Source organism: Bufo gargarizans, chromosome 2 (genome assembly GCF_014858855.1).
Source record: "Bufo gargarizans isolate SCDJY-AF-19 chromosome 2, ASM1485885v1, whole genome shotgun sequence".
Classification (NCBI taxonomy): Eukaryota; Metazoa; Chordata; class Amphibia; order Anura; family Bufonidae; genus Bufo; species Bufo gargarizans.
In genome coordinates this window covers 305,821,303-305,837,782 of record NC_058081.1, presented here as the reverse complement: position 1 = coordinate 305,837,782, position 16,480 = coordinate 305,821,303, and the positions used below count along the sequence as shown (strand labels likewise).

Here is a 16,480-nt window from a genome sequence, read left to right as displayed (position 1 = left end):
ACAGGGCATCCGTGTTTCCCTGCAAGCGGCCTGCCCTGTGTTTCACTGAGAACTTGAAGTTCTGTAATGACAAGAACCATCTGGTGACCCGAGCATTCCTCTCTTTGGCTCCTCCACTTAAGAGGGTAGTTGCCGGACACCAGGCGGAACTTTCTCCCCAATAGATAATAGCGGAGAGACTCGAATGCTAACTCTCAAGGTGTCAATTAGCAATAGCTACTGCTGACACATAAAATACCGGCTCTTACTTCACCGAGGCCAGGAACCTCGGTGACACATACGGAAGGTATGTCACATGCACGACGGTCCCTTGCGCCTTCCTACAATGGCCACTGCTCGGCTGTGCCCGTATTGCGGCCCGCAAACTGCGGATGAGCAATATGCAGGCACCGGCAGCGTCCTCTCAGCATGACAGATGCGGACCCATTCCTTTGAATGGGTCCGCAATCCGGAAGGTGCGGTGTGGAACAGAGGCACGGACCCATTCAATTTGTATGGGTCTGGATCCGTCTGCGGAATCCGCACGGATGTTGCCCGTGCATTGAGCCCTTACAGTACAAATTGTGGTTGAGGTAAATAGGCTAGACCCTTAGTGAAAAGATATAGACAACTGAGATTAAATCGTTAAAACATGAACAAATAGTACTTATTTATAGTTTAAAATTTTTAAAAAGCATGCATTTTTACTGGTTTTTTTAGCAGCAAAAAACGCCAGATCAAGTTGACCCTAAGAAAGTCAAATAGTTGAGTGACCGTTCTAAGGACCCATACACACAGCCTAGTTTTTTGTTTGCATCCAATCCACATTTTTTTGCAGATCGAATGTGGACCCATTCATTTCTATGGAGCTGCAAAAGATGTGGACAGCACACCGTGTGCGGTCCTCATCCGTATGTTTGTTCTGCGGCTCCGCGAAAACATAGTTTGTGGACAAGAATAAACATTTCTACAATAGTGTGGGATGTGTGGAACGGGAAAGTGAGGGCCATTTGCGGATCACAAAACGGATAGGCAGGGACGTAACTACCATAGCGGCAGACCATGCGACTGCTATGTGGCCCAGGGAAAGAGGGGGCCCAGTTGGGATTATCTCTTCTACTGAGGGTAAAAACCTGGTCAGGATTTCCTTAGTATTGAGCAGGTGATATAATTGCTGTCAGTGCATCAGGACTTACCACAGGTATTCATTCTGTGGGATATTTTCAAACCCTGACCGGTAGGTGGGTCCCCGAGGACCGGAGTTGAGAAACCCTCCTCTAAAGAAACAACTTTTAGCAAGTGAAGCAGTGGAAAAAATGGCCCAAGGGTCACTGAAAGGGATTTAGGCAGAAACCCTTCTGTCCTGTGTGGGGGGCCTGGTTTAATCCTTGCTATGGGGCCCTTACTTCTTTATTTATGCCACTACAGATACGGTCATGTGCATGAGGCCTAAAGACAATCTGCAAGTAGAAATACAGGTCTGTCTTTCTTTGCCATATATATTCTATTTCTCAGCAAGCTGCCGATGTGAACAATGCAAACATACAAGTAGTATAAACTCAATTCACCTCCTCTTACAGTACATCATATGGTGGTGGGTAACAGCACAGTTTGAAAACGCTACTGAATATTGCTTTGGGCTATTAAAAGTCACTGCCAAGTTACCAAAGAATGTGCATTGTGTTCAAAAATACATTGAAATATGATATGGAAAAAGTGCATTGTGTTTAAAAATATCACATTGTCAGAAAGGTTTCGCAGGTTCCAGACAGAACACAGTAAACACACAAAGATGCCTGGAACCTAACCGCAAAAAGCCTCAAACCCGTGGACTGCTGCCAAGCGTATGTCCTGACATCATTATGATGTGGGCCCGTCTGCTAATGTCTTATGCACGGAACCTGGGCAGCAGTGCATGGGGGGAATACCTCCATACGCGTGGAGTCTATATAATTGTACCGCTGGTTGAGGCTTATATGTTGTGTGTGTATATATATATATATATATATATAGATAGATATGCACACACAATCAGAGGCATATGGAGATACAGCACAGGCCACCCCTGACTGGCCATTACCGTGGTTGCTCCCAGCTTGGCCTTTCATAGGAATAACCCTTTAAGCTACAGTAATATCCACTGAACCTTAGAAAACTGGAAAATCTGAATGTGTAAGGATTATGCCTATTTTATTCTTATCTATGGATGTTGGACATGCGAACATTCCTTATAGCTTGAATTACTGCTCCATTCTTTCCATTCCTGGAAAAGCGTCTATAAAATGCAGTATCTTTGCCTTCTTATCACAAGTCGTCTTCCATGTATTAAACTGCTTAGGCAGCAGTTAGACGAGCTTGTTTAAAGCATAGCCAAAAAGGAAAAGTAGAAGAAAGGTGGAGCCAGACATGGACAATCAGCCGGCTTCCTGTCACCTTGGGAACTGCATTGATTGGTATTGCTATTTCCTGTGTGTATAAAACACAACCAGTAGCAACAAAGTAACAGGACAAAGTGCGCGATAAGCAGCCTAGAGGCAGCATACAGGCTGCACTGCTGATGGAAGTCACACAGCACTAATTATGCTCAAACAAACATCAGGATACGGCGTTAAGCTTCCGACAACATGTTTTTTTCCCTCAGGTTTAGCTGTCATAGGACAGCGTAGACTCTTTGGTTTTCATTTTGCATACCAAACCAATAACAAGACCTAAACACAGAAAAATCATAATGGAATCATTTATACCGTACCTCTCTTTTATATATACACTCTCAATCTTGGCTTCAAAGTACTGACCATAACTGCAATATGTAAAGACATGCAATATAACACTGGCTATAAGCTTCTGTCTGCACCCAACCAGGTGCTTAAAGGGGTTGTCAGAGTGTTTAATACTGATTACCTATCCTCAGGATTGGTGGAGGTCCGACTCCTGGCATCTTGAAGAGGCTGGTGTGTGGCGTGGCCTCTTCACAGCTTACTAAGAGCAGCGCCGTACATTGCATAGTGACCTTCCCTGGTATTGAGTAGTGATGAGCGGGAGGTGCCATATTTGATTTTGCGATATTTCGCGAATATTCGAATGAATATTCGCGTTATATTAGTCGAAATCGAATATTCGGAATTATTCCAATTATCGCGAATAATATGCGATTTAGGCCTCTTTCACACTTGCGTTGTCTGGATCCGGCGTGTACTCCACGTGCCGGAATTACACGCCGGATCCGGAAAAACGCAAGTGAACTAAAAGCATTTGAAGACGGATCCGTCTTCAAAATGCGTTCAGTGTTACTATGGCAGCCAGGACGCTATTAAAGTCCTGGTTGCCATAGTAGGAGCGGGGGAGCAATATACTTACAGTCCGCGCGGCTCTTGGGGCGCTCCAGAATGACGTCAGAGCGCCCCATGCGCATGGATGACGTGCCATGCAATCACATCATCCATACTGCTCCCCCGCTCCCCACTACACTTTACCATGGCTGCCAGGACTTTAGCGTCCTGGCAGCCATGGTAACCATTCAGAAAATGCTAAACGTTGGATCCGGCAATGCACCGAAACGACGTTTAGCTTAAGGCCGGATCCGGATCTATGCCTTTCAATGGGCATTAATTCCGGATCCGGCCTTGCGGCAAGTGTTCAGGGTTTTTGGCCGGAGCAAAAAGCGCAGCATGCTGCGGTATTTTCTCCGGCCAAAAAACGTTCCGGTCCTGAACTGAAGACATCCTGATGCATCCTGAACGGATTTCACTCCATTCAGAATGCATTAGGATAAAACTGATCAGGACTTCGTCTTTTAGAATATTCGTTATATTGCTCTAACTTCGTCTTTTAGAATATTACGAATATTCTAAAAGACGAAGTTTGAGCAATATTAAGAATATACGTAAAAAGTTGAAATCGCAATGCGATTAATATAACTCGAAGTAATCGCATGGCGATTTCAACTTAGCACTGCTATATTCCATATTAGGCTAGAATTAACGAATATGGAATATAGCAGTGCTAAGTTGAAATGGCAATTCGATTATTATAACTTGAATTAATCGAATTGCGATTTCAACGTAATTCTCAAATCTGACAGTACTTTCTAGTATATAGAGACGTTCCCATGGTGATGGGGACGCTCCATGAGCACGGAAGTCGGCAGAAGCGGCAACGGGCACTGACTGGAGCAGCCAGGAAACCAGGAATCCAAAGGACAGGTAAGAACAACTTTAGGGAAGTGGGAAAGAAAAAAATAACAATTATAAAAAATAAATAAATAAATAAATATTCGATTTCGCGAATATATAGAACAATATTCTAAATATTCGCTAAATCTCGAAATTGCGATATTCGAGAAAAAAAAATGCAATTCGAATATTCGCGCTCAACACCAGTATTGAGCTGTGCCTCTAGGACGTGTGACCAAGGAACGTAATGTCCCAGGCCTAAGGCTACTTTCACACTGGCGTTTTGGCTTTCCGTTTGTGAAATCCGTTCAGGGCTCTCACAAGCCGTCCAAAATGGATCAGTTTTGCCCCAATGCATTCAGAATGGATAAGGATCTGCTCAGAATGCATCAGTTTGCCTCCGTTCCGCATTGGAGGCGGACATCAAAACGCTGCCTGCAGCGTTCTCGTGTCCGTCTGACGAAACTGAGCCAAACGGATCCGTCCTGACACACAATGTAAGTCGATGGGGACGGATCTGTTTTGACTGACAATCTGCCACAATAGAAAATGGATTAATCCTCTATTGACTTTCAATGGTGTTCAAGACGGATCTGTTCTGGCTACGTTAAAAATAATACAAACGGATCGGTTCTGAACGGATGCATGCGGTTATATTATCGGTGTGGATCCGTCTGTGCAGATCCATGACGGATCCACACCAAACGGCAGTGTGAAAGTAGCCTAAGAAGACGCTGTGGCACTGATCAGCGAGGTTGCCAGCCGTCAGACCTCCCCCGATCACATACTGAGGACCTACCCTGAGAAAGACAGTAGGTTGGGAGCCCTTTTACAGAGACATTAGGGGCATCAAGTTACTCCTCTGCATCCACTGATAGGAAGCACAGTGCTGAGTACAGATTGTCGTTGGTCATGAGACATTTCTAAAATCTGAAATCTCCACTGCTACACTGCTTTGGATGATTCTGCGTGCCACATGTGCCATAGGTTGCCAGGGAATCCAATGGTTTTTCTAATCCACACTACAATTCTATTACATGTACTATCTGATAAAGAGTTAACCTGTTTATCAAGCACAGGAAGAACATTAGGCCGTGATCGCTAAAGTTTTAATGACATCCCGGAGGAATATTCACTCTTGAAACCACAAACCCCCAAAGCATCCGAAAACCCAGTTGATTACCGTCTGCATAAACTGGGCCATATGAAAAGGTAATGAAAACACTGTAACCTGAAGGGAAATGTCTGCGCTTTCAGACTTTGAAGTGGATCATAAATGGGACAAACGTAGGAATTCTTTTTGATGAGAGGACATGTTATTAATGATAAGAGGGTGGCATGTGTAATGCACATTACAACCCATCATTAATGCACATTGTCAGCTTACATAAGACTGTGGCAGTTCTGTCCACTTTTCAGTTAATAGAGGTTGTATTCCATTTTTTTGCAGCGATTTTTTCAAAACAACAGAGCGATCTTTACATACCCCTTTAAGAAGGACCTGTCCGCTAAATAGGGCTTGCAGAAACCTGTATCTTTCACACCAATGCATCCGAATCCAGAAGAAAAGAACTCATTTTCAGTTGCAAATCGACAAATCTGTCTTAGGGCTCATACATACGGCCATTACCCGGCCGTGGCCTGCAAACAGGGCACCCGCTGTGTGCACCCCTCATCACTTGAATGGGTCTGCAATCCGCAAGGTCGGTGCAGAATGGATTCACTGAACCCCACGGAAGCACGATGGAGTGCTTCCGTGGGGTTTCTGTCCGTGCTTCCGCACCACAAAACAGTAGTGCATGCACTACTTTTTTGGACTGTCTGATTAGGATCGTGGACCCCATTCAAGAGAATAGGTCTATGTCCGCATGCGGTGGCCCGACGGTCAGTGCCCGTGCATTATGGACTGCAATTTGCGGTCCGCAGCACGGGCCCGGCAGGCACACGGTCGTGTGCATAAGGAATCAGTGCTACTAGCCACAGTAAAATACTTAAGGGGACCCTTGACCTGGGCTGTTTATGCATTTCATCTACATAGCACATAGCACGAATCCTCTGGATGGGAAATGATGAGGCGACAGCAACTCCCACTGGCAAATTCTGGATTTTCAGCAAGAAATCTGAATGGATAATGAACATGCTGCAGATTATATTCCGCCAGAATTCGTTCAGAGCATGTGACCGGTGCATTACAAGCCCCATTCCCATCCACTGCTGATGAAACCGCTAAGGATCCTGTCATGACTTAGTTGTGAAATCCACGTGTTCAGACAGAACCCACAATGTGTTAAAATACCCTAAAGCCGTTATTGCTGGATGGGTTAACTCTTTGTTGTCAAAGGCATTTTAGTTTTTACCCCCCTCCCCTGCCAAAAAACTTTATTCAAAATGTTTATGAAATATTAAAGGATGGACAGTAGAACATTGAAAGAGTCTTCCGTAAGGAGGTAAATATTGCAGTCTGCAGTAGCAAGAAACCCTCCCGAGAGTTTGCTTGGTACATCCCATTTGTTGTTTTGCTTGAGGATCTAAAAGTAATTATATTTTAACCCTTTCAGAATATAGCCCAGTTTCCACTCTAAGGCTGCAGTGTTTTGTTTTTTTCAAACTCTACATATTGAAAGCTATAACTGTGCGATAAGTTATGTTTTTAATGGCCCCATTTTAAGGTACATGATGTATGTATAACTTTTATTCATTTTTTTAAAGGGGAGATTGGAAAAAACTGCAATTCTGTCATTGATTTCTGGGTTTTATTTTTATCTATTCACTTCTATGGCAGTGGGAGTGGAACCACTGTGTAAACCGACAGATTTTTCTTAGCTCTTTAAACCTTATACAGGGATCTGGACTTTGCTACAGGGTAACACCAGGCCGCTACCTCCTGGAGTAGTCACTGTGTGGTTGCTGGCAGCTCCCAAAAACAGCTAATCGTGGGGGTGTCGGGTTTGGACCCCCAACAATTTGATATTGATGACCTATCCTGAGGAGTGTTAATATAGGACATAATTATGAATGTAGTACTGTTCTATATTCAGTGACGGACTGTGAACTTAAAGTGGCCTTGGAAAAAGTAAAAGTGGCCCGATTTTGTACTTGGGTCCAAATAGATGGAAGGCAGAGCCACCAATACCATATTGTGGCACATTATACCACCCCAACAGAGCCAAATACCACAGTCCATCATAAAATACTGCCGCCAAAAGCACATAATACATTCCTAAGAACATCCACTGAGCGGCTGTGAGGAGGGATCAGGTGGCCCCCTGGGCATCGGCCCACCTGGGAATTTCCCTGTAAGGTCTATGGCCAATCCACCCCTGTATATATCGTTTAACAGTGACATTATTTTCAAGAATAAGGCAAAAACTGTCAGCTTCATAAAAAGTTGTGCATTGAGGAATGATGAACCTGGCACATCCATGGTCAATGTTTCATTTCATTAATTATCTACTAGATAAGTCATGCCATGTAACTATAATACTCTTTTCAGCCCTATCTGTTGCCACAGCAAATGACAACTGCTAAGACAAAGCACATGACATTCATAGACGGGAGATTTGGACACAGTAATCTGTTTGAAGAACAGTAACAGGATTTATCACTTAAGTACATAATTGTACCTGCTGCCTTATCATGATAGGTACTGAAGTATTATTTAATATCCATGCCAATCTTTTCCCCAAATAACCTGGTTGATAACACCTGCCCTAGAATTATTCTTGTAATTCTACTAAGTTTAAATGATATTATTAGAAATAAGTGATTCATAGGTTTATATATTTTTTATTTTATCACTTTACTATAATTAACTTTAACTTTTTCTATATTTTAACACAGGTGTGTCAATTACATGACTTATGAAGCAGGTGCATGTGTCAATAGGTGTGTCACAACCTGAAAAATGCTTGAAGCCACGTAACTAGAATAAAGTTCATGTGTCAGATACCTTTGTACGCTACTGTACTACAACTCTTTGTATAAGAAATCTATATATAAAAGCACTTTCATACAGCAGGTGCCCCTCCAACTTGGTATAGTATGTATAAATTGTGCAGAATTGGCTACATACTGGATTATTTATTGGCTACAGGCCATATACAGCATTTAGCCATGGTGTATGACATGAATAAGGCTACTTTCTCATATGCGTTTTCGGCTACTTTCTCATTCCGGTTTTGAGATCTGGCAGAGAATCTCAAAACCAGGGCAAAATGTTTCCGTTTTGTCCACATTTATTGTCAATGGGGACAAAACAGAATAAACCAAAATCAGGATGCATTCCATTGTTGTTTGTTCAGTTTTTTGACCGGACACAAAACTGCTGAAAGCTGTGAAACTGAACAAACCGGATCCAGCACTAAAAACAATGTTAAGTCAATGGTGCTTGATAATTTTTTGGGGAAATCTGAAAAGATCTCATTTGGTCCGTAGTGCACAACACATATGTCAAAGTAGCCTAACTTTGGTTATCATGTTACAATGACAATATATTAGGCAGCAAGTGAACAATCAGTTCTTGAAGTTAATTTGTTGAAGACAGGAAAAAGTGTAAGAGCAAGTAAGCAACAATGACAAGAAGCTAATTTGGATGGCGAGCATCTTCAAAACAACATGTCTTGAAGGTTGTTCCTGGTATGCAGTAGTAAATAGCTGCAAAAGTGGTCCAAGAAAGGGCAATCGTTGAATCAGTGACAGGGCCATTGTGCATGGGAAGCAAAGAAGATCCCACAGAAGATTTACAGTAGTAAAAACTGTAGAAAAAGTGAATGATGACTAAAAGAGAAAGGTGCTTCAAAGCTTGCTACATAAAAAATCTGCATAGATGCTGATTGGTCAGAGTGCCCATCCAGACCCCAGTTCACCGCCAAAAGCATCTACTGTGGGCACATGAGTGTCAGCACTGGATCATGCAGCAATGGCATAATGTGATCTAGCGGATTACTGTTTCTTTGACATCATGAAAATGGACAGCGGCATGTACATTGCATACCTGGTGAAGAGATGGCACAAGGATGCACTATGGGAGGATGGCAAGCTGACGGAGACAGTGTAAGACTGGGACAAGTTTTGCTGGGAAACCTCAGGCCCTGCCATCCATGTGGATGTTACCTTGACATGTACCACCTACCTAGATATTGCTGCAGGACAATTATATCCCTTCATAGCTACAGTATTCCCCAAAGGCAGTGGTCTCTGTGTCAGTGTGCACCCTGTCACACTGCAAAAATTGTTTAGGAATGGTTTGCAGAAAATGACATAGAGTTTAAGGTGTTGACTTAAAATAGCTGGTGCTAATGACTAAAAACCATACAGTATTAATCCGAAGTTTTGAACGAAGAGACTTCGGATGTAACATCTGAAGCTCGCTTTGCTAATCTCTAATCATACGTAAAATGGCTGTACTCAGGGCCAGCTTTAGTGGGGGCAAACTGGGCAATTGTAGTGTCCCACTAGGTAAATGTGGGCACTACACAAAGGTCAATATGGCCACGTTATTGGTCATTGTATTTTATATGATGTTTGTATGTGTTTTCCCTGTTATCTCCTGTATCAGGCCTGTTAGGGGTAGTTCCTCCTCCTAGACAGTAGAGGGAGCTAGGGAACCCCTAGTATATATAGTTAGGCCCAGACATGAAAGGGGAAGTGCAGTATAGTCCAGGAGGCTAGTCAGTGCAGTCTAGCCTGCCTGAGGGTCCTGAGCAAAGAAGCTCAGAAGCTGCCATCCAGGAGAAGGGTTTGCCTCCTGAGAAAACCAAGTTCCCTTGAAGGTGCAATGCAGAGCCAAGTGTATTCCCAGCCAAACAGAGAGCTGAAGGGCAGAAGGATATTCTACAGCAAGGATATATATACCAGAGGAAGTTTTCCCTACCCAAGGATAAAGCCAGCTATAGGGCATATGGGCCTTGGAGAAAGACAGACAGGATTCTGAGGAAAAGTGCAGCCTGATCTGTAAGTGTTATTCCGAGTATCTTGCAAAGACATTGCCTGCCGTTTTTATATCAAGCCTGCCTGTTACCACCTGTTTACATGTGGAACTGACCAAAGACTGTAAATAGTTGAACTGTTTTCAGTAAAAGAAGTTCTGGTTCACTACAACATTGTGTTCCTCAATTATTAATTCAATAAATCGGTGTGCCACCGTTACCGGCACTGGCGTCACGAACCTAAAGGGATCTTGCCAACGGCACATAAAAAAACCTGCAACATCCAGGGCACCTCACCTATCACCCGGCCTGGTCCCTATATACAGAGAGTGCCCCAGAGGACCCCTATGCCAGCCTCTCCATCACTGCTGTACGTCTGCCCAGGGTATATAAAAGACTGTGAGTACCATAACCACCCTCGGTTAGTAACTACCCCTGTGACCTCACCATTCGCCTCACCCTGCAGGGCTGCGTACTGCACAATTGCCTAGGACCCCCCATTGTCTAAGGGGCCCACTGCTTCAGTGTTGCTATTCAGCTGAACGTCCAATGAAGCAAACAGGCGGACAGATGAACAGCTGCACTTTACAATGCAGTGTGAGGTCCCCTCCCTCACATATAAGAGAAATCATTATTCTAGTGCTGACAGGACCTGCGATAATGTCAGATGCAGGAGGCGGAGCTCAGCAGAGAAGAGGGGATGAAGGACCTGTGATGACCTCACCATCATGTAACCAGAATAGGAGGCGGAGCTCAGCAGTGCAGTAAAGTAATGAAGAAGAAGACCAGCCATGCATGTAAAGAAGTATGGATTCAATGTAAGTGCCAGGGAAATTCTGGGAGTTGTAGTCTTCTCCTCTTATACCTCCTGTTATGTAATATCAGAGTACATTACAAGAGGAGGTATAAGAGGAGAGGACGACAACTCTCAGCATGTCCAGGCCATTATTATATAATATCAGGGTACATTACAACACCCTGGATATGCTGGGAGTTGTATACCTCCTCGTACAATGTACTCTGATATTACATAATAACTGCTTGGACATGCTGGGAGTTGTAGTTTTCTCCTATACCTCCTCTTGTAATGTACTCTGATATTACATAATAACGTCATGTTGAACATGCTGGGAGTTATAGTCCCATCCTCTTATACGTCCCCCTGTAATGTGCTCTGATATTAAATAATAATGGCTTAGACATGCTGGGAGTTATAGTCCTCTCCTGTTATACCTCCTGCAGTAATGTGTTCTGAATTAGGGCCGGAACGATGGATAGGGTAGTCATCCGCCTAGGGCGCCACTTTGCCCCATAAAGGGGGGCGCACTCATGGCCGTCGAACTTCACAAGCCTCAGGCCGCTAGGCCTCAAGCCTGTGAGGAATTAGAACAGAGCAAGAAGCCGAAATGACATCAATGCAACCTCCTGCACTGGGTCTCGCATGATGATATAATCACGTGAGACCCGGAGCAGGAGTGGTGATGTCATTAGGACCCCATGCATTAGGACGCAGCAACCCAAGCTACAGATAAAACTGTGGTCTGCATTGCAGACAGCGGCAGGGGGATGGGAGGGAGGCGGGTCTTTATTTTTTAATACTAAATATTCACACTGCTGGGAGCACCAGGGATGGGGGAAAGGAGATCATTATATATACTTGGCACTACTGGGGAGGAATAGAGGAACATTATATACATACTGGCACTACGGTGAAACATTATATATATATATATATATATATATATATATATACATATATATATATATTGGCACTATGGGGGGAAGCATTATGATTGGAACTAGTGGTGGGCACTACAGGGGGACATTAGAGCCACTGGGAGCATTATGGTTTTATTATTACTACTAGGGTACTGTAGGGGCGTTATTATTTGACGTAATATGGAGGGCATTGCTAATAATGGTGGCTATCTTGGGGAGTATTATCACTATTGGGGGCACCATTACTAGTGAGGGCAGTCTGGGTTTATAGTATAGTATAGTGTTTGTGGACATGGGGGGGAGCATAACAGGCACAGTATTGGGGGTAGCAGCTTCAAGAGGTTCTCCGGGTTTTTTTATTTGATGAACTCCTCAAACAGCTGATCGGCGGGGGTGTCGGACATCGGACTGTGTTTTTGCCCAGGGTCACATTTTGTCTAAAACCGGCCCTGGCTGTACTCATGAGACAACGCATTAATTTGGCCTTTTATAATTGCTTATAGTTGAATTGTATAACTGTTCTTAAAGATTTGCTGACTTGTTTTCATATCATCCTATACCAATATTCAGAAAATATATCCTCGCATGACAATGAAAAAGTAGCGGATATAAGTCAATAGAGGTGGCAAACAACCCTATATAGGGAATGAATATCATCCTATTTATTTAAAAAAACACAACCTACAAATAAATGACAAACAGGAGGGAAACAGGATTTATAAAATGATTGATCTAGAAAATGAATCTTGGTGCCTTATATTGAAAGGTGTAACATTATCAAATATCTTGTTTCCTCATCAGCTATTTTAAACTCTTGACATCTTGAAATTTTAACTAAACATCAGAATCCATTTTTAGGAACAGCATCGATAAAGAGTAAATGAAACATAATTTAGAGTAGGTGGCGGAAACAAGACACTGCAGAACTGTAAACAGGGATCAAGAAAGAAATGTCATTTTAGATGCTACATTATAAAACTAAGTGCCCTTTAAGAAAAGAAAAAAAGAACACAAAAGACCGTAAAAAAGTAGAATGTAAGGATATCCGCATTCCATAGCAGCAGATTTCTTTAAAAGACTTAATAATTGAAACACAAAAGGGAACATTTATTAAGACCAGCGTTTTAGACACCGGTCTTCATAACTTTGTCGTATCCAGCGCCACTTCTAAATGTAAGACAGCTTGCTAGCTTTCTTACATTTAGACATTTACATTTAGGAGTAGAAAATGGTAAATGAGACGGGCCTAACCACTTTTTCGACCTGGCGTGATCGGGGACGCAGGATTGATAAATGACCCCCAAATTATTTGGACAATCCATTTACCAAAGTAATACTTTGCATTAGCACAAGGCTTTAGACAAGTGATTAGATACAAAAATGAGTATGTATTATTGATGTTATTGCAAAGTAGAAACATTTGTTTTATAAACTGAGTTATGTCTTTTAAAAACAATTTTATCTGTAAGTCTTTTAATCTATTAACAAAAACGTTATAAAAATAAGTAACTTTAACCACTTCCCTACTGCCATACGTCTATATATATCAGCAGTAGGGTCTTAAAAAAATGTGCTCACTTTGGAGTGGAACAGGCACCTGAAGGCGATGTCTGCAATCGGTGATAATGCTGATCGCAGACATTTAAAACTGATCACAGCATCTAAGGCGAAGATCAGGGGAGCTGTTCATTAGCTGTGCTGGCCTTGGTTCCTCTGATGAATCCCAAGCTATCACAGCAGTAGTTCCTATGGGAACATAGTGAATCTCCCTTAGGCTGCAATGTTTATTCATTGCAGTCTATGGGACAAACGATCTAACAATCGATTGTAAAGTCGATTGTAAGGGACTTAAAATATGTGTAAAAAAAAATGTAAAAAAAAGTTTTTAAAAAATATTTCAAAAATAAAAAAGTATTCTACTTTTCCATTAAAGGGACACTGCCAGTAAAATGTGTTGGCACAAATAATGTTGTATTAATATTATAATTTATGTCATTTTTATAAATAGTGGCTGGATGGTTTTCTGGATATAATTTTTGAAGTCACTCCATTTTCTTTGGAATTTTAGCATCTAGGCCTATCAAGAGAACAATGGAGCTGTCACACTTTTATCCCAATTCTACTATTATCATGAGGATTACCCTTTAGATAACATCTTCCCCTCACAGCAGTAGCAAACTGAAATGGAAAACCTATCTATATAGAAGTCTGTGCTGACTGCTACAGAATGACAATAACTTGTATTTAATAGTACCGCTGAGATTAAAAATTCTAAAAAGTTACATGAATATTGAGTCTAAAAAATGCAATTTTATAATCTCCCTTTAACCATGTAACATATTTAATTTTTATATATTACAATGTTTTTTTTATAATTATCGTGAAAATAATTTATCTTGACATCTGATGGGTTAGCTTTGTTAGAATTTCTACTATACATCATCACTGTAATTCACATAAACAATACCACTACTAATTGTGGTAACATTGGTTAGTACTATTGTGGGTAACACATTTGCATGTTCCCCAAGGTTGCATTTGTCACCCCATCACCACATAAAAACACACTTTAAAAATATACTTGTGAAGTTAATACCACGATGTGGACATGGTCCATTACGGACAGAAACCTACATGAGATAACTCAACATCTTGTCTGTAACTACAGGATTCATAGATTCATAAGACATTTATGTGTTATAGATTCCAATCATTTAAAAGTAATGCAGCAAAGGCTTACCTTTCTTGTAGGCCCACAGGTTTCATCTTAAATGGTGAGGGTCCTGCAGAAGCTGGAAGTTTAAGCTCAAAGGTGCCTGGGCACTGTGGGTCCACAACAACATTCACAGCTTTGGGGATTTGTACAGTATGAACCATACTGCTCGAACGCTTTGCCTCAGACTGTGTAGGCTGAACCGAGAGCGGGGACAGGTGTATCTCTTGTTTTTTTTTGTCCTGACTCAATGAAAACTGGATCTTTTCTTTTAATCTGTAAAGTACCTACAGAGATAGAAACTAAAGAGTATCAACAATTTTCTCCTCCTACTGTATAAACAAAGCAGAGCAAACACACAAAAAACCCAAAGCCATGAATTCAGAAGAAGCTCCATAATTTGTGCTGTGGGAGGTTTGTTTTCTTCATTGTAACATTTAATTTATTGATTCCATTTATAAAAATGGAATACGGTATGTCTGTAAAGTTGGCTTTATAGGATGCCATTATTAGGCTGGTGCACAGCAAAAGTGATTAAATAAAAAAAAAAATAACATAACCAAAGCATAACATTTACTGCTTAGCAAGTACGGTACTTTATTAGTCTATGTTTAGTCACTGCATTGCCACATGTGCCTCCATAATAAATAATATACTTGTAATCTTGTATATGATGCTGTGGCACAATATTTACTCATGTACCCTACATTTAGAAGTTGGCATATAGCAATATAAAGGGAAAATGTACATTTGTGAGAAATGTGCATGGCGCGTTCTTAAAGGGGTTATCCAGCAATTATGATGACTTATCCTTGGAATAGGTTATCATTATTACACCGGCAGGGGTCCAGGCACCCATGGTAATCAGCCGCTTCAGGGAGCTGCCATGTTCACGGGAGCTCTGGTGAGCGCAGTTGGCTCCCAGCAGTTTTCCAAGCACAGCGCCGTACATTGTATAGCGACTGTGTTTGGTATTGCAGCTCAGCCCCATTGACTTGAATAGGGCTGAGCTGCAACTACCTGTGGCTGATGTATGGTGACCCACCGATGTATGGCACCCACACGGCACACCCCTTCTAACAGCTGAGCATCGGGGGTCCCGGGTGTTGGACCCCCTCCCCCCATCCTTGATCTGATATTGAAGACCTATCCAGAGGCAGAGGATATTTCATCAATATAAATTCCAGGTTAACCCCTTTAATATGTGATCGTATCTACATCAAACTATTATAAATAGAGATGCGCAATCTTGAAACTCGTTTGGTGTGTGATTTGTCCAACTTAAAAAATTTGAATCATGGCCAAATCAATTCTACACAAATCAAATGTGCTCTAATTGGAGTGTATACTAGTATATGATATTCTATTGTTTCCTAGATTTTTTATATATTTTTTATATCTTCTTATTTTTTTTTAAGCTCTTTAAGCTCTGGAACCTCAATCACAGCAACAGCAAATAATGTCAGAGTGAGAATGACATATATAGCTGTTGTGTGTTTAAAATCAAAAATTTGTATGCTTTTTAATATTAGAAACGTTCCAAAAATGATCTATTACTGGGGGCAGATGGTGTTGAAACACACAGTGTTATCGAAAAAAAGTGTCCAAAAATTATGGGGGCAGATCCCTGCCCCTGTTTATACACACACATGTTAATATTATGATAAACAGTGGCTTGATTTGCGCAAGCATCCAAAAATTATGCGTTAGTGGAGGCAAAATACCTGCCTGTATATACACACATAAGTGTTAATTGTCAGAAAAAAACATTGGCTTGTTCTAAAGTTGAACAAGCCTGGAAAAAAATCTTCCTTTTATTTGGAAACAGCTGCAGTAGTACAATGTGGAAAGGGTAAGGCTACTTTCACACTCGCGTTTTGTGCGGATCCGTCATGGACAGATCCGTTCAGATAATGCAACCATATGCATCCGTTCAGAACGGATCTGTTTGTATTATCTTTAACATAGCC

The 16,480-nt window shown here is 41.8% G+C and overlaps 1 protein-coding gene across 1 annotated transcript in view; it reads right to left on the bottom strand.

Annotated features, from left to right (window-relative positions):
* Positions 1 to 16,480, bottom strand: part of PTPRR (protein tyrosine phosphatase receptor type R) — a 205,206-nt gene that overhangs the window by 65,933 nt on the left and 122,793 nt on the right. Inside the window, exon 6 of the mRNA XM_044277148.1 lies at positions 14,538 to 14,797. Coding sequence (XP_044133083.1) covers positions 14,538 to 14,797 — 260 coding nt within the window. The remainder of the gene's footprint in view (positions 1 to 14,537; positions 14,798 to 16,480) is intronic.